The sequence below is a fragment of the Gopherus evgoodei genome, unplaced genomic scaffold (genome assembly GCF_007399415.2).
Source record: "Gopherus evgoodei ecotype Sinaloan lineage unplaced genomic scaffold, rGopEvg1_v1.p scaffold_43_arrow_ctg1, whole genome shotgun sequence".
Lineage (NCBI taxonomy): Eukaryota > Metazoa > Chordata > Testudines > Testudinidae > Gopherus > Gopherus evgoodei.
The window spans coordinates 610,239-631,153 of record NW_022060064.1 but is presented as its reverse complement, the minus strand read 5'-3'; the positions used below and the strand labels follow the sequence as shown (position 1 = coordinate 631,153).

At 59.4% G+C, this 20,915-nt stretch overlaps 1 protein-coding gene and 3 non-coding genes across 4 annotated transcripts; 2 read left to right on the top strand and 2 right to left on the bottom strand.

Moving 5' to 3' along the window:
• Nucleotides 1-989: 989 nt before the first annotated feature.
• On the bottom strand, nt 990-1,060 carry TRNAG-GCC. Its single transcript has one exon. It is a non-coding gene; the product is annotated as a tRNA-Gly (tRNA).
• A 1,303-nt stretch (nt 1,061-2,363) lies between these two features.
• Nucleotides 2,364-2,434, top strand: TRNAG-GCC. Its single transcript has one exon. It is a non-coding gene; the product is annotated as a tRNA-Gly (tRNA).
• Nucleotides 2,435-5,182: 2,748 nt separating this feature from the next.
• TRNAG-GCC lies at nt 5,183-5,253 on the bottom strand. The gene has a single exon. It is a non-coding gene; the product is annotated as a tRNA-Gly (tRNA).
• A 4,589-nt stretch (nt 5,254-9,842) lies between these two features.
• On the top strand, nt 9,843-17,687 carry LOC115642600 (transcription factor HES-7-like). The gene is made up of 4 exons (XM_030546242.1): nt 9,843-9,926; nt 12,801-12,896; nt 16,159-16,246; nt 17,269-17,687. The coding sequence occupies exons 1-4, from the start codon at nt 9,843-9,845 to the stop codon at nt 17,685-17,687; spliced, it is 687 nt and encodes a 228-aa protein (XP_030402102.1).
• Nucleotides 17,688-20,915: the final 3,228 nt, after the last annotated feature.

The window sequence follows — 20,915 nt, the reverse complement described above, 5'->3', positions numbered from 1 at the left end:
CCCCTAATATTGGGACGGTCCCGTTAATATCGGGGTGTCTGCTCACCCTACAACAGCAAAGCAGACGGCGGGATGCTGATCGGCTTTTTACGTTCCCACACCCTCTACCTATCCACCCCCACATCCCTCTATCCATCCATCCATGCACCCATTCCCATAAACAGCCTCCATCTATCCATCCCCGTTCCCCCCTCCATCCATCTATGCACCCATTCCCATAAACACCCCCATTCCCCCCCACTCTATCTATCCATCCATCCATCCATGTACCCATTCCCATAAACACCCCTGTTCCCCCCCATCCATCCATCCACCCATTCCCATAAACACCTCTGTCCCCCCCATCCATCCATCCAAGCACCCATTCCCATAAACACCCTCCATCTATCCATCCCCGTCCCCCCCATCCATCCATGCACCCATTCCCATAAACAGCTCTGTTCCCCCCCTCTATCCATCCATCCACCCATTCCCATAAACACCCCTGTTCCCTCCTCTATCCATCCATCCATGCACCCATTCCCATAAACACCCTTCATCTAACCATCCCCGTTCCGCCCCATCCATCCATCCATCCATGCACCCATTCCCATAAACACCCTCCATCTATCCATCCCCATTCCCCCATCCATCCATCCATCCATTCCCATAAACACCCTCCATCTATCCTTCCCCATTCCCTCCTCTATCCATCCATCCATCCCTATATACACCCTCCATCTATCCATCCCCGTTCCCACCTCTATCCATCCATCCAACCATCCCTATAAACACCTTCCATCTATCCATCCCCATTCCCACCCATTCCTATAATCACCCTCCATCCATCCAATCCCTTTCCCACCCCCAAGGGGAAGAGGAAGGAAAAGGGGAAAGAGAAGAGCCAGACACTGAAACAGCCCGTGAGATTCAAACCCTTTTCTTGCAGCCCGGGCGCCGCTTTCCCCTGCTCTGCAAAATGAGCCCCCAGTGCCCAAAAAGTGAGTCTGTGCATTGGCCGGGAATCGAACCCGGGCCTCCCGCGTGGCAGGCGAGAATTCTACCACTGAACCACCAATGCCACATCTGGAAGAGCTTTCCATTGTCTTCCCTTTACAGCTGTTCTCACATCTGGCCCCTCTCCAGCTGGTCCACATCTCTGGCTTTCAGGGCACACGTGTCACTGCATTCTCCCATGCTGCTCTGCTCCTCTGAGTAATTCATCCTCTGTTGCCCATTCGCAGCTGCTGGCAAACAAAGACTAGGGACACCATCCCTGCCCATCCTGGCTAATAGCCATCGATGGACCTATCCTCTATGAATTTATCTTAATTCTTTTTTGAGCCCTGTTATAGTCGTGGCCTTCACAGCAGCCTCTGGCAAGGAGTTCCACAGGTTGACTGTGCATGGCGTGAAGAAGTACTGCCTTTTGTTTGTTTTAAATCTGCTGCCTATTGATTTCATTTGGTAACCCCTAGTTCTTGTGTTATGAGAAGGAGTAAGTAACACTTCCTTATTTACTTTCTCCCCACCAGTCATGATTTTATAGACCTCTCTCATATCCCTCCTTAGTCACCTCTTTTCCAAGCTGAAAAGTCCCAGTCTTATTAATCTCTCCTTATACAGAAGCCGTTCCAGGCCCCTCATAATTTTTGTTGCCCTTTTCTGAACCTTTTCCAATTCCAATATCTCTTTTTTGAGATGGGGCGACCACACCTGCTCGCAGTATTCAAGGTGTGGACGCACCGTGGGTTTATATAGAGGCAACAGGATATTTGCTGCCTTATTATCTATCCCTGTCTTAATGAGTCCCACATTCTGAGAGACGTGGAGGGCCAGGAGGCAAGTAGCTTTGACTGAACTCACTCAAAACGATAATTATCACTGTAACTCATGCCCAGAAGCCCTAGGAATGAGAGGATCACATGTGTTGGAAGGGACGTGTATGAAAAGAAGGGCGTGTTTGCAATTGGGGTTGAGGGCGTTGCAAATTTTGCATGGATCTGACTTTCAGAGAACTCTCCACAATGACGCCGAGATCTCTTTCGTGAGCAGGAAAGTCAAAAGCGAGAACATCTAAGCGATGAATTATGTACTGACTAATAACCTTCCCCCATAACACATCTCAGCACGACAGCATTATACCGAACCCAACAACTGAGACACATCGGGACTCCGGAGTCTACAATGTTCCTGGGAGGACAGCCCAGAGGAGCAGAGCAGCATGGGAGAATGAGGTGACACATGTGCCAGAAGGCCAGAGATGTGGACCAGCTGGAGGGGGGCCAGATGTGAGAACAGCTGTAAAAGGAATACAGTGGAAAAGTCTTCCAGATGTGACAACAGCTGTAAATGGAAGACAATGGAAAGGTCTTCCAGATGTGGTATTGGTGGTTCAGTGGTAGAATTCTCGCCTGCCACGCGGGAGGTCCGGGTTCAATTCCCGGCCAATGCACAGACCCACTTTTTGGGCACTGGGGGGCTCATTTTGCAAAGCAGGGAAAGCGGCACCCGGGCTGCAAGAAAAGAGTTTGAATCTCACGGGCTCTTTCAGTGTCTGACTCTTCATTTTGGTTTTTTTCTTTCTTGGGTTTTTTTCTTTCTTTCTTAGATTTTCTCTCTCTCTCCCACTCCCAGGGACAGGGTTGCCCCAAAGGACCCTTGGTATTAATTCCGAAAACTTCCTGGGCGGTGGGGGTGGGGGGCAAGTTGTGTCAGGCTATAGATATTACCGGTGATTATATCGCGGCCTGTAAAGACTTGGGGAGGTGGAGGGGGGGACCAGACAGACCTATGAAAAGTGGGGAGGAGAACCAAGGACTGAGGGGGGGTGAATTGTCCCCTTTGACCCCCAGCAAATGATCCCCTCCCTGCCCCCCTTGATGGCTCCGGGTGTGAAGCCTGGGGCGCTTTGGAGCAATCGTGTCACTTTCGGCGGCCGGATCAAAGGGGGGAAATTGACACGCACACGCCTGGCAGGCGTTCCCAGGCTCCCCCCGCTGGGCTGGGGCTGGGGCTGGGGGGGGGGGCGGGAAACCGCCGGGGGAGCTCCCGGCATTGGGGGCTGCAATGATTCCCTGACGGTGTCTATGTGTAGGGTCCCCAGGCTCCCCCCATGGGCACAGAGCCCTGCCCTACAAGAACCCCTCCCCCCCGAGACACCCCCTCCAGCTTGGGCCCCAGGGTCTGGCTGTAGAAACTTCATGTGGGACAGGGGCTTCCCTGTGGGGGTGAAAGCTGGTGCGATCCTCTGGCGTGTTAGCTGGAGGAATGAGGGGGACAGGGGGTTGGGAGGAGAAAGAAAAAGACCAAAAAAAGGGGAAATTGGGAAAGAGAAAAAGGAAAAAAATGGGGAAAAGTTTAGAAAGGAAGAGAAGAAGAAAGCAAAATATGAAGAAAGATAGAAAAGGGAAAGAATGTGAAAGAAGGAAGGAAAAGTATGAGGGAAAATAGGAAAAAGAGAGAGAGCAAATAATAAAAAAAAACTGGAAAGAAAGCAAGAAAGAGGAAATGGAAAGGAAAGAAAGAGGAAAACTGAGAAGGAAAGAAAGAAAACGAAGAAAAAGGAACAGTAGGATAAGTGGAACCAGCCGGGGTGATTTAAACCCCCTTTTTAACTAATAAAACGCATCGCCTGTAATTTGGCGTTGCCATGGTTTTTGACTGTCTCCCAGGAACAGCTGACGTTACAGGGTGTGCACACTGGAAATCAGGAGGGAATGTGAACGCAACCACCCTACTTATGCGCTGGGGAAGAATTGAATTTGCAGGTGCAGGAATTCTCCCACCAATTCTCCCTTTGCAAAGCCGGCCCACCCCATCTGCAGACGAACACAGCTCAGATGCATTCATTGCAAACCACCTTCTTTGTAAACCTTCAACACCATCCCAGCATCCATCTGAGCTCCCTTCTGCTGGGAGTAAGCCCAAAACTACCGGCCCAGGTGTTCCCTTCTTCGCCCAAAGGAGACCAGGGCTTCCCTGCTCCAGAGAAAAGATATTTTGGGGATTCCCACTGGATTGGGGACACTGGTGTCGCTGGTATCATCTGGGCTGAGGTTGGGTGAACCGCAGGGAGGTGGATGGTCACCCATGTGGCCTACCTATGGGGGAAGGCGGAAGAAACATTAGGCCTGTTAGATCTTTCTCTGTGTTTCTCGCTGGTTGGGGGTGGTGAGGGAGAGAAACAGGGGCCAGGGAGGCAAGGAGCCTTGACAGAAATCACCCAGATCCCCCCCCTCAAAATGATGATGAGAATAATAAAAGAACATGGCTGTAGCAGCCAGTTGAGAAGCCCAGAGAAATGGGAGCCTTGCGGGTACGTGGGAGGCCCCAGGCCTGCCTCACGCAGAAAGACAGCGAGAAGGGAAACCAGGCCAGGATGAGACAGACAGACTTAGCCTCCCTGTGTAATGAAAATCAGGACGCATGGCACAAAGTTGGCTGCATCATGGATGATTGCCGAATGTACGGTCATCCCAGAGGTGGGTGACCGCCATTCCTATGGCTAGCCCCTGGGCTCTGGGCTGGATAGATTGAGAGTGTTTATGGGAATGGGTGCACAGATGGATGGATGGATAGAGGAGGGGAACAGGGATGGATAGATGGAAGATGTTTATGAGAATGGGTGCATGGATGGATGGATGGATAGATAGAGGGGGGAACGGGGATGGACAGATGGAGAGTGTTTATGGGAATGGGTGGATGGATGAATGGGGGGGAACGGGGATGGATAGATAGAGGGTGTTTCTGGGAACAGCTGCACGGATGGATGGATAGAGGGGGTTAAGGGAATGGATAGATGGAGGGTGTTTATGGGAATGGGTGCATGCATGGATGGATGGATGGATGGATGGAGGGGGGAACGGGGATGGATAGATGGAGGGTGTTTATGGGAATGGGTGCATGGATGGATGGATGAATGGGTGGGGTGGAATAGGTAGAGGGTGTGGGAAAGTAAAGAGCCAATCAGCATCCCTCCGTCTGCTTTGCTGTTATAGGGTGAGCAGACACCCCGATATTAGGGGCTTTGCCTTATCTAGACAATGAAACCCTCCCCCATGCCCGGATTTTCCACACTTGCCCCATGGCCGTAGGACAGAAAAAGGCTGAGAGCGGAGGGTGGAGACTGTTTTTAACTGGCTGTGGAGGGTGCCTGATCTTGGGGAAAGTAGAAACTCAGGAAAACAAAACATTCCTCTGTTGCATTGGCCGGGAATCGAACCCGGGCCTCCCGCGTGGCAAGCGAGAATTCTACCACTGAACCACCAATTCAGATGTTAGCAGCTTTCTCTACCTCCCTATCCCCCCTTACAGCTGTTTCAACCTCTGGCTCTTCACAGCTGTGCCAGCTCTCAGGGCACAGGGCTGTGTTACCAGCTCCGCTGCCCCCCTACCCGAACATCTGCTACAGCCAGAGAGCGGGCACAGGGTGAGGGAGACACATCCCCCAGAGCAGGGTTAGCGAGTAAGGGGATTGTTATGCGGGGTTATAACCTAGATCCATTTCGTTAGCTCACAACAGTTTCGATCTTGATCTCTTTCGGTATCTTCTTTATAATCTATCGGCTAATTTCTGTGGCATAATCATTGATGGGATCCATAGACACCCTGTACCTATCTACCCACACAGCCTCAGGCCCCCTCTATCCAGCCAGCCAAGCTCACTTCCCCATATACATGCTCTATCCACCCATCCTCCTACGCATCCTCTATATATCCATCCCCATACCCCCCCTATCCATCCATCCATGTACCTATTCCCATAAACATCCTCTCTCTGTCCATCCACCCCCCTACACACCCTCTATCTATCCTCTATCTATCCATCCCCGTACCCCCTCTATCCATCCATCCATGTACCTAGTCCCATAAACACTCTCTATCTATTCATCCACCCCCCTACACACCGTCTATCCATCCACCCTGTACTCATTCCCATAAACACCCTCTATCCATCCATCCATTCCCGTAAACACCCTCTATCTATCCTCTATCCATCCCCGTACCCCCTCTATCCATCCATCCATGTAACTATTCCCATAAACACCCTCTCTTTGTCCATCCACCATTCCCCGTACACACCCTCTATCCATCCATCCATTCCCATAAACACCCTCTATCTATCCTCTATCTATCCATCCCTGTACCCCCTCTATCCATGTACCTATTCCCATAAACATCCTCTCTCTGTCCATCCACCCATCTACACACCCTCTATCCATCCACCCTGTACCCATTCCCATAAACACCCTCTATCCATCCATCCATTCCCATAAACACCCTCTATCCATCCACCCATCCCTACACACCCTCTATCCATCCATCCATTCCCATAAACACCCTCTATCTATCCATCCCCGTACCCCTCTATCCATCCATCCATGCATCCATTCCCATAAACACCCTCTATCTATCCATCCCCGTATCCTGCTCTATCTATCCATCCATCCATCCATGCGCCCATTCCCATAAACACACTCTATCTATCCATCCTCGTACCCGGCTCTATCCAGCCAGCCAGCCAGCCAGCCATGCATCCATTCCCATAAACACTCCCTATCTATCCATCCCCGTACCCCGCTCTATCCAGCCAGCCAGCCAGCCATGCATCCATTCCCATAAACACCCCCTATCTATCCATCCCCGTACCCCGCTCTATCCAGCCATCCATGTACCTATTCCCATAAACACCTTTATCCACGCATCCCCCTACAAACCTTCTATCTATCCCCTTATATCTATCCCCACACACCTCCCTCTCTCTGTCTATCCATCCCATACACATCATCTCCCCAGCCCTGGCATTCCCAGACTCTCCATGCTCCCGTCTGTTCTCCCGGTGTCAGAGCTGGGGCAGAACCCCCCATCCCTCCTCTCCCGCCTGCACCTAGCAAATGGATCCCGCGTTTCAGGCACGTTAGTTCCGGGCAGCTGGGATTTCTCAAGCCATAAAAACCCAAATGGCATCTGCAGCTTTGAGCTGAAGTGTGAGAACTTCCCCCGACACCTCCATGGGCCGGGACACCGGCTGTCCCAGCCCCAGCAGTGCCCCAGGTGAGAAAGAAAAGGGATTTTCCCAGGGGAGGCTTAATGCTTCTGACTGTCACACCCATCCATCCCCATATAGACCCTCTATCGATCAATACAGCCCCCATACACCCCATCTATTCACCCATCCACATCCCCATATAGCCCCTCTATTCATCAATACAGCCCCCATACACCCCATCTATCCACCCATCCACATCCCCATATAGCCCCTCTATCCATCAATACAGCCCCCATACACCCCATCTATCCACCCATCCACATGCCCATATAGCCCCTCTATTCATCAATACAGCCCCCATACACCCCATCTATCCACCCATCCACATCCCCATATAGCCCCTCTATTCATCAATACAGCCCCCATACACCCCATCTATCCACCCATCCACATCCCCATATGGCCCCTCTATTCATCAATACAGCCCCCATACACCCCATTTATCCACCCATCCACATCCCCATATAGCCCCTCTATCCATCAATACAGCCCCCATACACCCCATCTATCCACCCATCCACATCCCCATATAGCCCCTCTATCCATCAATACAGCCCCCATACACCCCATCTATTCACCCATCCACATCCCCATATAGCCCCTTTATTCATCAATACAGCCCCATACACCCCATCTATCCACCCATCCATCCATCCCCATATAGCTCCTGTATCCATCAATACAGTCTCCATCCACCGCATCTATCCACCCATCCACATCCCCATATAGCCCCTCTATCCATCAATACAGCCCCCATACACCCCATCTATCCACCCATCCACATCCCCATACACCCCTCTATCCACCCATCCATCCCCATATACCCTTCTGTCTACATAGCCCCATACACCCCCTCTATCTATACAGCCCCTTACACCCCCTCTATCCATCCATCCATCACATACACCCCCTGTGTCTACACCCCCCATACACCCCCTCTATCCATCCATCCATCCATCCACCCCCATATACCCGCTCTGTCTACACATCCCCATACACCCCCTCTATCTATACATGCCCATAAACCCCTTCTATCCATCCATTCTCATCCCCCCATCTAGCTATCCCCACGCACCTATCTATCTATCTACCCCCAGACACCTCCTCTATATACTATCTATACCTGTACCCCCCCCCGCCCCATCTCATTGCTGTCTGATCTAAGGATAACATCTCCCTGTCGGTTTAACCCCTGCGTGCCCAGCCTCTCCAGCGTTGCTTTTGAAGAACAAGGAACCAAAGGCTGGACCGCTCCCCACGCCCAGACTCGCGCTCTCCAGCCGCGCGCAAGAACAGGCGCACGCACGGGTTTCCCCGGGCCCAAAGCTCGCCCCCTGGTGGCCGGGGCTGAACCCAGCCGGGAGGCCCAATCTGCCCAGCCTCCACAGGGATGAGCTCCTGGCCTGGGCTAGGGGCGGGGGCAGAAACCAATTTTGCTTGACCCTCACCGCTTCGTTCCTACCTCCACGCACCCAATCCTGCCCACCTTCCCCCCCCGCCCCTCTTTCCACTCCCCTCCTCCGTTTGGCTACCTCCTGGCAGGGGGGATCCTTGGTGCCCGCCCCTCCCCTGCCCATTTTGGACGGGCATTCTCCCCCTCCCCCCTTCCCGTGTGTCCCTTCCCTACTCACACCCCTTCCCCTTCATCTCCTCCTGTTTCCTAAAGGCTCCAGCTGTGCACCCCTCCCAGCGCAGCTACATCTGTCGCGTGCGCCCTGGGCTGCGCCCTCTGCTCCAGGCGCTTGGCACCGCACGCCCCCTGCCAGGGGTCCCCGCCAGGTGCTTGGCACCGTGCGCCCCCTGCCAGGGGTCCCCGCCAGGTGCTTGGCACCGTGCGCCCCCTGCCAGGCATCCGCCCCAGGCGCTTGGCACCGCGCCCCCACTGCCAGGGGTCTCCGCCAGGTGCTTGGCACCACGCACCCCCTGCCAGGCATCCGCCCCAGGCGCTTGGCACCGTGCGCCCCCTGCCAGGCATCCGCCCCAGGCGCTTGGCACCGTGCCCCCACTGCCAGGAGTCCCCGCCAGGCGCTTGGCACCGTGCGCCCCCTGCCAGGCATCCACCCCAGGCGCTTGGCACCGCGCCCCCATTGCCAGGGGTCTCCGCCAGGTGCTTGGCACCACGCGCCCCCTGCCAGGGGTCCCCGCCAGGCGCTTGGCACCGTGCGCCCCCTGCCAGGCATCCGCTCCAGGCGCTTGGCACCGCGCCCCCACTGCCAGGGGTCTCCGCCAGGCGCTTGGCACCGTGCGCCCCCTGCCAGGCATCCGCCCCAGGCGCTTGGCACCGCGCCCCCACTGCCAGGGATCCCCCCCAGGTGCTTGGCACCACGCGCCCCCTGCCAGGGGTCCCCGCCAGGTGCTTGGCACCAAGTGCCCACTGCCAGGGGTCCCCGCCAGGCGCTTGGCACCAAGCGCCCGCTGCCAGGGGTCCACGCCAGGCGCTTGGCACCAAGTGCCCACTGTCAGGGGTCCTCGCCATGCGCGTAGGTGACAATGCGCCCTCGCCTCTCCTCCAGGCCCCAGTCCCGAGCCCGAGAGGGAAGGGGGCGGAAGGGGAAGGGGGCGCCCGGCCCGTGCCAGACTCGGGGTCAATTTGCTCTTCACACGCCGGGGGATTTTAGCAGGTTGGAGACAGGGCTGGCGGTGGTGGGTGGAGGGGAGGGGGCAGGTGTCTGGGGCGGTCGGTGCGGTGGGGAAGGAGGGGCCTGGCCTGCTCGCTGGGCCCCTGGGGGCGGAGGGGGGGGTATAAAAGAGGGGCTGGCTGCGCGGCAGCGCCTTTGTTTCGGCCGGACAAGGAGCAGGGCGCAGGGCCACCATGGTGACCAAAGGCGTCTCGGAACCCGCCGCGCTGAGGAAGGTGCGCTGGGGCCCCCGCGGGATGGAGGGGCCGGGCAGGAGGGTGGGTGCCCGGGGGCGCACGCCGGAGGCGGGTGGGTGGGTGCCCGGGGGCGCACGTGGGGTACTGAGGGAGGCGGGGGGGAGTGCCCAGGGGCGCACGCGGGAGGCGGGTGGGTGGGTGCCCGGGGGCGCACGTGGGGTACTGAGGGAGGCGGGGGGGAGTGCCCAGGGGCGCACGCGGGAGGCGGGTGGGTGGGTGCCCGGGGGCGCACGCTGGGTACTGCGGGGGGCGGGCAGGCGGGTGGGTGGGTGCCCGGGGGCGCACGCTGGGTACTGCGGGGGGCGGGCAGGCGGGTGGGTGGGTGCCCGGGGGCGCACGCGGGGTACTGCGGGGGGCTGGGAGGAGGCTCGTAGCCGGAGCAGGGGTTGAGGGAGCCGGGGGCAGCTCCGGGGGTATTTGGAGGATGGGGGGGTGAATCTTTCTGGTGGGATATTTGTGGGTCAGCGTTGACGGCAGGTCTCGAGTGGGGTATTTTGGGGGCAGCTGGGGGGCAGGTCTTGGGTGGGGTATTGGGGGTGCAGCTCCAGGCTGGGGTATTTGGGGGTCATCGGGGGCAGGTCTCGGGTGGAGTATTTGGGGAGCGAGGGGGGCAGGTCTCAGGCAGGGTCTTTGGGGGTCGGGGGCAGGTCTCGGACTGGGTATTTGGGGAGCGGAGGGAAGGTTTCGGGCCGGGATTTTGAGGGTCCGGGGCAGGTCTCGGGTGGAGTATTTGGGGAGCGGGGGGGGCAGATCTCGGACGGGGTTTTTGGGGGGCAGGGGACAGGTCTCGGGCGGGGTATTTGGGTAGCGGGGGGCAGGTCTTGGGCGAGGTATTTGGGGTTCAGTGAGGGCAGGTCTTGGCGGGGTGTTTGGGGAGCGGGGGGTCAGGTCTCGGGGGGGTATTTGGGGATCGGGGACAGGTCTCGGGCAGGGTGTTCGGGGAGCTGGGGGGCAGGTCTCGGGTGAGATATTTGGGGAGCGGGGGGCAGGTCTCGGGGGGATATTTGGGGAGCGGAGGGTGCAGGTCTCGGCCAGGGTTTTGGGGAGCGGGAGCAGGTATCGGGGGTATTTGGGGGTCGGGGGGCAGGTCTCGGGCGGGGTTTTGGGCGTCGCGGGGGCAGGTCTCGGGCAGGATATTTGGGGAGAGGGGGGCAGGTCTCGGGGGGGTATTTGAAGAGCGGAGGGGCAGGTCTGGGGTAGAAGTTTAGGGAGCGGGGGCAGGTCTCGAGGGGGTATTTGGGGAGCAGGGGGCAGATCTCGGGGGGATATTTGGGGAGCAGAGGGACAGGTCTCGGGAGGGGTTTTAGGGAGCGGGGGAGCAGGTCTCGAGGGGGTGTTTGGGGAGAGGAGGAGCAGGTCTGGAGCGGGGTGTTTGGGGAGCGAGGGGGGGAGGTCTCGGGCGGGTTGTTTGGGGAGCGGGGTGGGGGCAGGTCTCGGGGGTTATTTGAGGGTCAGGGGCAGGTCTCGGGCGAGGTTTTGGGGAGCAGGGGGACAGATCTCGGCTGGGGTTTTGGGGAGCGGGAGCAGGTCTCGGGGGGGGGTTTCGGGGTCGGGGGGCAGGTCTCGGGCGGGGTTTTGGGGAGCGGGGACAGATCTCGGGCGGGGTTTTGGGGAGCCGGGAGGCAAATCTCGGGCGGGGTTTAGGGGAGCGGGGGGGCAGGTCTCGGGCGGGGTGTTCGGGGAGCGGGGGAGGCAGGTCTCGGGCGTGGTTTTGGGGAGCGGGGGTGCAGGTCTCGGGCGGGGTGTTCGGGGAGCGGGGGAGGCAGGTCTCGGGCGGGGTTTTGGGGAGCGGGGGGGCAGGTCTCGGGCGGGGTTTCGGGGAGCAGGGGCAGATCTCGGGCGGGGTTTTGGGGAGCGGGGGGGCAGGTCTTGGGGGGGTATTTGAGGGTCGGGAGGCAGGTCTCGGGAGGAATTTTGGGGAGCAGGGGGGCAGGTCTCGGGCGGGGGTTTGAGGAGCGGGGGGGGCAGATCTCGGGCGGGGTTTTGGGGAGCGGGAGGGCAGGTCTCGGGAGGGATTTTGGGGAGCAGGGGGGCAGGTCTCGGGCGGGGTTTTGAGGAGCGGGGGGGGCGGGTCTCGGGGGGGGGTTTGGGGAGTGGGGGAGGCAGATCTCGGGCGGGGTTTTGGGGAGCAGGGGGGCAGATCTCGGGCGGGGTTTCGGGGAGCAGGGGCAGATCTCGGGGGGGTTTGGGGAGCGGGGGGGCAGGTCTCGGGCGGGGTTTTGGGGAGCGGGGGGGCAGGTCTCGGGCGGGGTTTTGGGGAGCGGGGGGGGGCAGGTCTCGGGCGGGGTTGGGGAGCGGGGGAAGCAGGTCTCGGGCGGGGTTTTGGGGAGCGGGGGGCAGGTCTCGGGGGTGTGTTCGGGGAGCAGGGGCAGATCTCGGGGGGGTTTGGGGAGCGGGGGGGCAGGTCTCGGGCGGAGTTTTGGGGAGCGGGGGGGCAGGTCTCGGGCGGGGTTTTGAGGAGCGGGGGGGGCAGGTCTCGGGGGGGGTTTGAGGAGCGGGGGGGGCAGGTCTCGGGAGGGTTTTGAGGAGCGGGGGGGGGCAGGTCTCGGGCGGGGTTTTGGGGAGCGGGGGGGCAGGTCTCGGGCGGGGTTTTGGGGAGCGGGGGGGGCAGGTCTCGGGCGGGGTTGGGGAGCGGGGGAGGCAGATCTCGGGAGGGTTTTGGGGAGCGGGGGGGCAGATCTCGGGCGGGGTTTTGGGGAGCGGGGGAGGCAGATCTCGGGAGGGTTTTGGGGAGCGGGGGGGCAGGTCTCGGGCGGGGTTTTGGGGAGCGGGGGGACAGGTCTCGGGGGGGTGTTCGGGGAGCGCGCGGTGCACAGAGGGGGCCCAGGGGTCCGGGGGCCCCACCGCCGCGGGGGGCTGAGCGGCCTGGCGCCTCCCTTGCGCTCTCCCGGCCAGATGCTGAAGCCGCTGGCGGAGAAGCGCAGGCGGGAGCGGATCAACCGGAGCCTGGAGGAGCTGCGGGTGCTGCTGCTGGACCGGACCCGGCACCAGGTCAGTGCGCCCTGGGGTGCCCCCTGCCCTGCCCTGCCCCCACCCAGAGCCCCCTGCCCCCCACCTACCCCCGCCCACCCAGCGCCCCCTGCCCTGCCCTGCCCCCACCCAGAGCCCCCTGCCCTGCCCTGCCCCCACCCAGAGCCCCCTGCCCTCCACCTACCCCCGCCCACCCAGCGCCCCCTGCCCTGCCCTGCCCCCACCCAGAGCCCCCTGCCCCCCACCTACCCCCGCCCACCCAGCGCGCCCTGCCCTGCCCTGCCCCCACTCAGAGCCCCCTGCCATGCCCTGCCCCCACTCAGAGCCCCCTGCCCCCCTCCTACCCCCGCCCACCCAGCGCCCCCTGCCCTGCCCCCACTCAGAGCCCCCTGCCATGCCCTGCCCCCACCCAGAGCCCCCTGCCCCCCACCTACGCCCGCCCACCCAGCGCCCCCTGCCCTGCACCCACCCAGAGTCCCCTGCCCTGCCTTGTCCCCCACTCAGAGCCCCCTGCCCCCCACCTACCCCCTGCCCACCCAGCGCGCCCTGCCCTGCCCTGCCCCCACCCAGAGTCCCCTGCCCTGCCTTGTCCCCCACTCAGAGCCCCTTGCCCCCCACCTACCCCCTGCCCACCCAGCGCCCCCTGCCCTGCCCCCATTCAGAGCCCCCTGCCCCCCACCTACCCCCGCCCACCCAGCGCGCCCTGCCCTGCCCCCACCCAGAGCCCCCTGCCCTGCCCTGCCCCCACTCAGAGCCCCCTGCCCTGCCCCCACGCATCCCATGCTCTCCCCATCCAGCACGCCCTGCCCTGCCCCCACTCAAAGCCCCCTGCCCACCCAGCACACCCTGCCCTGCCCCCCATCAGAGCCCCCTGCCTTGCCCCCACCCACCCCGTGCCCTCCCCATCCAGCGTGCCCTGCTCCCCACCCACCCCCTATGTCCAGCCCTCCCCACCCAGAGCGCCCTGCCCTGTCCCCCATCTGCCCCCTGCCCTGCCCCTCATCCACCCCCTGCCCTCCCCACCCAGCGTGCCCTGCCCCCCATCCACCCCCTGCGTCCTGCCCTCCCCACCCAGTGCACCCTGCCCTGCCCTCATCCGCCTCCTGCCCTCCCCACCCAGCGTGTCCTGCCCCCCATCCACCCCCTATGTCCAGCCCTCCCCACCCAGAGCGCCCTGCCCTGCCCTCATCCGCCTCCTGCCTCCTGCCTTGCCCGCCCAGACTGCCTCCTTCCCCCTAGCACCTGCCCCGAGCCCCCCAACCTCCCCCCAGACACAACCTGCTCCGAGCCCCCTACTCCACCCAGACACCCTCTACCTCCCCCAGTGCCAACGCAGGGTCCCCCCAGGGCCCAGACACCCCCTCTCAGAGCCCACTACCCCCTCCCAGACAGCCCCACCCAGAGCCTTCTCCCCCTGCAGGCAGCCCCCACCCAGAGCTCCCACCTCCTCCCAGACAGCCCCGCCCTGAGACCCCTGCCCCACCCAGACACGTGCTACTCCCCAGTGCCTACTCAGAGGTCCCCCAGCCCCCCGGACACCCCACCCAGACAGCCCAGCCTATCCCAGTGCCCCCAGCTGCTCTCCGCCCTGAGCCCCCGCGCAGACACTCCCTGTGACTCCCCAGCGCCCACCCCGAGTTCCCCGAATCTCCACCCAGACACCCCCCGAGACCCCCTACCCCCTCCAGAGAGCCCCCACCCTGAGCACCTTGCCCCACCCAGACAGCCCCGCCCAGAGCCCCCAGCCCCCATCCAGAGCCCCCCGGCCTCACCCAGACAGCCACTGCCCAGAGCCCCCAACCCACACCCTGATGGCCCCCACCCAGAGATCCTCCCACCCTGAGCACCTTGCCTCACCCAGACAGCCCCGCCCAGAGCCCCCAGCCCCCATCCAGAGCCCCCCAGCCCCAACCCACACCCTGATGGCCCCCACCCAGAGATCCTCCCACCCTGAGCACCTTGCCTCACCCAGACAGCCCCGCCCAGAGCCCCCAGCCCCCATCCAGAGCCCCCCAGCCCCAACCCACACCCTGATGGCCCCCACCCAGAGATCCTCCCACCCTGAGCACCTTGCCTCACCCAGACAGCCCCGTCCAGAGCCCCCAGCCCCCATCCAGAGCCCCCCGGCCTCACCCAGACAGCCACTGCCCAGAGCCCCCAATCCACACCCTGATGGCCCCCACCCAGAGATCCTCCCACTCTGAGCGCCTTGCCCTGCCCAGAGCCCCCAGCCCCCATCCAGAGCCCCCCGGCCTCACCTAGACAGCCCCCACCACCAGCCCCCACCCAGACAGCCGTTGGGCCCAGAGCCCCCAACCCACACCCTGAGGGCCCCCAACACCCATCCAGAGCCCCCAGCCCGCACCCAGACAGCCGCTGCCGAGAGTCCCCCAACCCCTGCCCTGACAGCCCCCACCCAGACAGCCCCACCCAGAGCCCCCCAGTCCCCACCCCCAACACCCATCCAGAGCCCCCAGCCTCACCCAGACATCTCCCACCACCAGCCCCCACCCAGACAACTGCTGCCCAGAACCCCCAACCCACACCCTGATGGCCCCCACCCAGAGTCCTCCAACACCCATCCAGACAGTCCCTCCCCATAGCCCCTAACCCCCACCCAGAGCCCCCAGCCTGCACCACCAGCCCCCACCCAGATGACCACCATGCAGAGCCCCCCAACACCCACACAGACAGCCCCCACTCAGAGCCCCTCAGTCCTCATCCAGAGGCCCCAGGCCCCACCACCAGCCCCCACCCAGACAGCCATTGCCCAGAGCCCCCAACACCCACCCTCACAGCCCCCACCGAGAGCCCCCCAACACCCATCCAGACAGCCCCTGTCCAGAGCCCCCCAGCCCCCACCCAGAGCCCCCCAAACACCCATCTTGACAGCCCCCACCCAAAGCCCCCCAAAACCCATCCTGACAGCCTCCACCCAGAGCCCCCCAACATCCATCCAGACAGCCTCCACCCAGAGGCCCCAGCCCCCACCGAGAGCCCCCCAACACCCATCCAGACAGCCCCCCAGCCCCCACCCAGAGCCCCCCAACATCCATCCAGACAGCCTCCACCCAGAGGCCCCAGCTCCCACCCAGAAAGCTGCCACCCAGAGCCCCCCAGACACCCCCACTACCTCCCCAATGCCTGCCCAGTGTCCCTCAGCCCCTCTTTGCCACCAGCCCCTAGCCCCTCCCCCCTTGATGCTTTCCCATCTTCTCCAGCCCCCCATGCACCCCCCTCACCCCGGTCACCTCAGCCCCATCTGTGGCCGCTTGTGTTGCAGACCCTGCAGAACCGGAAAGTGGAGAAGGCCGAGATCCTGGAGCTGGCCGTGCGCTACCTGCGGGACTGGAGCGCCCCCGCCGGGCAGGGTAGGGTACTGCAGGCGGGCGGACACGTGTGTCTGTGTGTCTCATGTACAACATGACCCATCCCCTTGCCCCTGTGTGTGTCTCTCTGCCCCCCCCCATGCCTGGCACTGACCCCCCCCTCCCCCGTGTGTGTCTCTCTGCCCAACCCCCCCATGCCGGGCACTCACCCCCCCATGTGTGTATCTCTCGGTCCCCCCTCATGCCTGGCACTGACCCCCCCTCCCTCTGTATGTGTCTCTCTGCCCCCCCATGCCTGGCACTGAACCCCCCTTCCCTAGTGTGTGTTACTGTCCCCCCTCCATGCCTGGCACTGATCCCCCTCTCCCAGTGTGTGTCACTGTCCCCCCCATGCCTGGTACTGACCCTCCCTCCCCCAGTGTATGTCACTGTCCCCCCCATGCCTGGCACTGACCCGCCTCCTCCAATGTGTGTCATCGTCCTCCCTCCCCCAGTGTGTGTCACTGACCCCCCCCCCAGTGTGTGTCATTGTCCCCCCCATGCCTGGCACTGACCCCCTCCCCCAGTGTGTGTCACTGTCCCCCCATGCCTGGAACTGATTCCCCCTCCCCCAGTGTGTGTCACTGTCCCCCCCATGTACAGCACTGACCCCTTCCCCCAGTGTGTGTCATTGTCCCCCCCTCCATGCCTGGCACTGACCCCCTCCCCCAGTGTGTGTCACTGTCCCCCCATGCCTGGAACTGACCCCCCCTCCCCCAGTGTGTGTCACTGTCCCCCCCATGCCTGGCACTGACCCCCCTCCTCCAATGTGTGTCATCGTCCTCCCTCCCCCAGTGTGTGTCACTGACCCCCCCCAGTGTGTGTCATTGTCCCCCCCATGCCTGGCACTGACCCCCCTCCCCCAGTGTGTGTCTCTGTCCCCCCCATGTACAGCACTGACCCCTTCCCCCAGTGTGTGTCATTGTCCCCCCCTCCATGCCTGGCACTGACCCCCTCCCCCAGTGTGTGTCTCTGTCCCCCCCATGTATGGCACTGACCCCCCCCCTCCCCTGCTGCCCCCCCAGGAGCCGATCCGGCGGGGGAGGCCGACCCTCTGCAGCGCTGCTACCTGCTGGGCTTCCGGGAATGCCTGCTGCGGCTCTCCGCCTTCGTCCGCGACGCCCAGCCCTGCGTGCAGGGCCAGCTGCTCGACACCCTGCACCTCTACCTGGCCGCCAAGTGCCGCCAGGTGCCACCGGAGCCCAGCCCGCCAGAGCCGGCCTGCAGGCTCCGGCCGGGCCTCCCACCCCCACCCACCTGCCCGGTCTCCCCCAGCCCTTCCTCGCCCGCGCAGCCACGCCACCGACCCTTTCACCGCCCCGGGGCCCCGGAGACACACGCCACCGACCCTTTCACCGCCCCGGGGCCCCGGAGAGACACAGATGAGGCAGCAGCTTCGAAAGGGGAGCCCCCACAGCCGGCCGTCTGGAGACCATGGCCCTAGGCCTAGCAATGCAGACATTGTACAGAGTTCCATGTATAGCACTCACCCCTCCCTTCAGGCCGTGTATATAATGTAAAGTTTATCTATATTGCCCACTCCTTGCCGATCCTCTGCCCCCGCAGGTCCCGTTTCCTGGCCTGAGCCAGGAACACGTCTTTTCGGTAGAGCTAGGGGGTGGAATTTTTATCATCCGCAATGGGTTTTCTGGTGAAAAATGCAGATTGGGTGACACCGAAACGGCTGGTGAATCCGTGGCAGTTTGGCCAAAGTCTTCGCTTCGGGGAAGGGGTACGGTTTGTGGAGGGGGGGTTGGATCTGAAATGAGGCATTTTGATTTGTCAGGGAGAGCCAACTTTTCGTTTGGAAATTCCCATTCTATTTGCTTAAAAATATCACCATTCATAGGGCGAAATGTTTAATTCTGATGGTTTTGAAATGAAAGCATTTGATTCTTCATCGACAACTGACTTGTCAGTTGGAAAATTTCTTTGGATTTAAAAAAAAATCCCCCCCACCGCTCAATTTTTAAACGGGAAGCAGAGAAATGGCCTTATTTAAACCAGAGCAAATTTGTTTACAGACCCTATCCCGGCAGTTGAAACCTGTCCGCCAGCAATTGGTGTGTGCGCAACACGGTGAACTCAACTTTTTTTGCCCAGATCTAGTCGAAGTAGACAGGAAGGAATTATCATTTTAGCTGTACAGTGGGTGAACTGTGGAAGCAACTTAGGCCTGCTCTACACTCAAACGTTAGGTCAACACAGCTCCGGTGCACTGGTGTAGACGCGGCAAGCTTGACGGAAGAATTCTTCCATCGATCTAGCTGCCACGGTAGGAAGTGTCTACACCATCACACTACAATGGCATAGCGACCGTGTTGTACCTGGGCCCCCATGGTGTAGACATGCCAAGAAGGCCTTGGTAGACCCAGGAACTGAATGCAGATTTTCGGAGAACCTATTATGTGAGGAGCCAGAGAAACATGGAACAAAAAGACGCTTCTGCTAAAAGCCCGTCAATTTACCTAGCCCACATGCCCTGCCATCTGCACAATCCTAGGTTCACAGGCGAAGATTTGCAAAAGTAAGTCATGATCGCAGCTAACTGACCTTAACAGGACCAGATTTTCAGAAGGCACTTTCTGATTTAGTTGGGGGTTTGGTCCTGCTCTGAGCCGGCGGTTGGACCTGAGGTCCCTTCCAATCCTGAGATTCTAGGTTTCTATTTCATGAGACTCTTTGGGTGGTGAATCAAGGTGGACACCCAAAACTCAGAATGAAGATGCCAAAAATCACCAGCTGCTTTTGAAAATCTCAAGCCTGGATTTTAAGGTGGTTCTGTCTGGAGCTGGTTCACTTTACGGATTTTTCTGTTAGCTGGCCAAACGCAAAGCTTGGGGCAAATAATAATTTGTTGAGTTGCCCGCCAACTGATTTAAAAAAAAATAAAAAAATTTCAGCAAACCGAAAGCAGAAATAAACCAACCCCCCCAAATTGTTTCAGGTCAATCGAAACTTTTCGTTTGACTTGGTTCATTTCGGAGCTTTAAAAAAACACATTATAACTGAATAAAAGAGAAGGGAAATGCAAAATGAAAAGTGGTTTTGAATGGAAATGTTTTGTTTTCACACGTTTTGAATCCCTGCCCCCTCCCCGAACGGAAACAATTAATTGAATTCAACACAAATTTGCCAAAATATTTCGGTCGACCCCAAGCTGCATTTTTTTGGTGGAAAAAAGTGTCATCCGAAGAATTTCGCCTTGCCCGAATTCTGATTATGTAGCTCTATTCCCCGCTTGATGCTTACCAAAAAGTTCCAGCTCCTAGCATCCACAAAAAAAACACCCTTTAGCCTGGTATCCTTAAAGCTAAGAAATAACTCCTGGAAAGTCTTGATTTCTGTAGAGATTGCAAGAATTTTTTTGACAGGTAAGTAGCAAAAGTTAGGCGTGAAATCTGGTTGGATTTGAACCCACAATCTTTGAATGGGTATTTTGTATTCTAGATGGCTAATATACAAGCCATTGCACCACAGAGGCAGCTAACTTGCTATTAAAGTTTCCTTTTAATGGATACAGGCCTTTGGTGTCTGCAGTGGCGTTTTTCTATCAGACTCTATTAAAAGCTCTGTGTTTGATAAACTATAATCTTGAATTCCAAGTGTGTGAACCACTCACAAGTTGCATGCTTTGTCGCGGGATGCCGAAGCGTGACGGAAATTGTCATGTTCCAAGAGAAGAGGACTATTTCCCCCAAATATTCTCCCGTCCCTGCACGCAGGGAAAGGTGTGGAGGTGTATTTTTGTTCCATTGTGTGCATTTGTGCCTGTTGTCCGTTTGTAATGCGGTAGCCAGAATTTCTGTTTTGTTAGAAATTCTGCAATTTCGGGGAGGAGGATTCATTCCAAATCGGAACACCGACAACGAATGGAAATTCCCCAGAACGTGAAATGTTCAAGGAAAAATAAAACCCTTTTGGCCCAATCAGAATGTTTCATTCTGGTTTCACTGCTTCCGACATAGCCCTGGAAACGAAATTTAAAGTACAAGTGCATTTTGAAACGCCAAGTCGCTTCAGATTGAAAAATCAAAACTTTTCCAGGCAGATGGTTGGCGACACGCCCCCTTTTGATTGTGTTGCCCACGCAAAAGGTCACTGAAGTGGACATGTTCCCATGAAATGTTCATTTCTGATGAGCTGGCCAATTTTCCAGTGGCAAACTGGTAGGTTGACATTTTTCTGACTTGCTTTCTATGTGTCTGTGTCCTTTGGGTGTGTTTCAGTATAGCTTTGGGTGTGTCCTTTGGTCCTTTGGGTGTGTCTTGGTATAGCTATATTGGAGTTGTGTTTCCCTCTGTGTATTTGTTTGTGTGTGCACCTCTCTATAGCTGTGTGTGTGTTTTTAACCCGCTCTGAGCCCGGTGTGGGCTGTACTTGGAAAGTGCATCCCACTGCTGACACCAGCAGTGCTGAATTCTTAATGCTCATCTGACTTTACACAGGCTTCTAAGATTTGTTGGGCTCCTGCTTCACCCTGACAGCTCTGCCCAGTGAGATCAATTCTTGGTCAAAGTCTCTTCAGGGACCCATGGACCTCAGCAGGTATCTGCAGTGATGCCCGGACGTACAGAGTTGGGTTTATTAGTTAGCTGGAATCGGGAAGTCCTTAGGTTAGCATGGAGGGGCCAAGCTTAAGACATCAAGTCAGCCAAGCTGCCTTGGCTGT

Bases quoted from the DNA above. Each gene is read 5' to 3' on its own strand.
- LOC115642600 (XM_030546242.1), top strand. From the start codon at position 9,843: ATGGTGACCAAAGGCGTCTCGGAACCCGCCGCGCTGAGGAAGGTGCGC. The intron at 9,927-12,800 runs GTGGGTGCCCGG...TCTCCCGGCCAG, and splicing joins TGGAGGGGCCGGGCAGGAGG to ATGCTGAAGCCGCTGGCGGA. The intron at 12,897-16,158 runs GTCAGTGCGCCC...CTTGTGTTGCAG, and splicing joins TGGACCGGACCCGGCACCAG to ACCCTGCAGAACCGGAAAGT.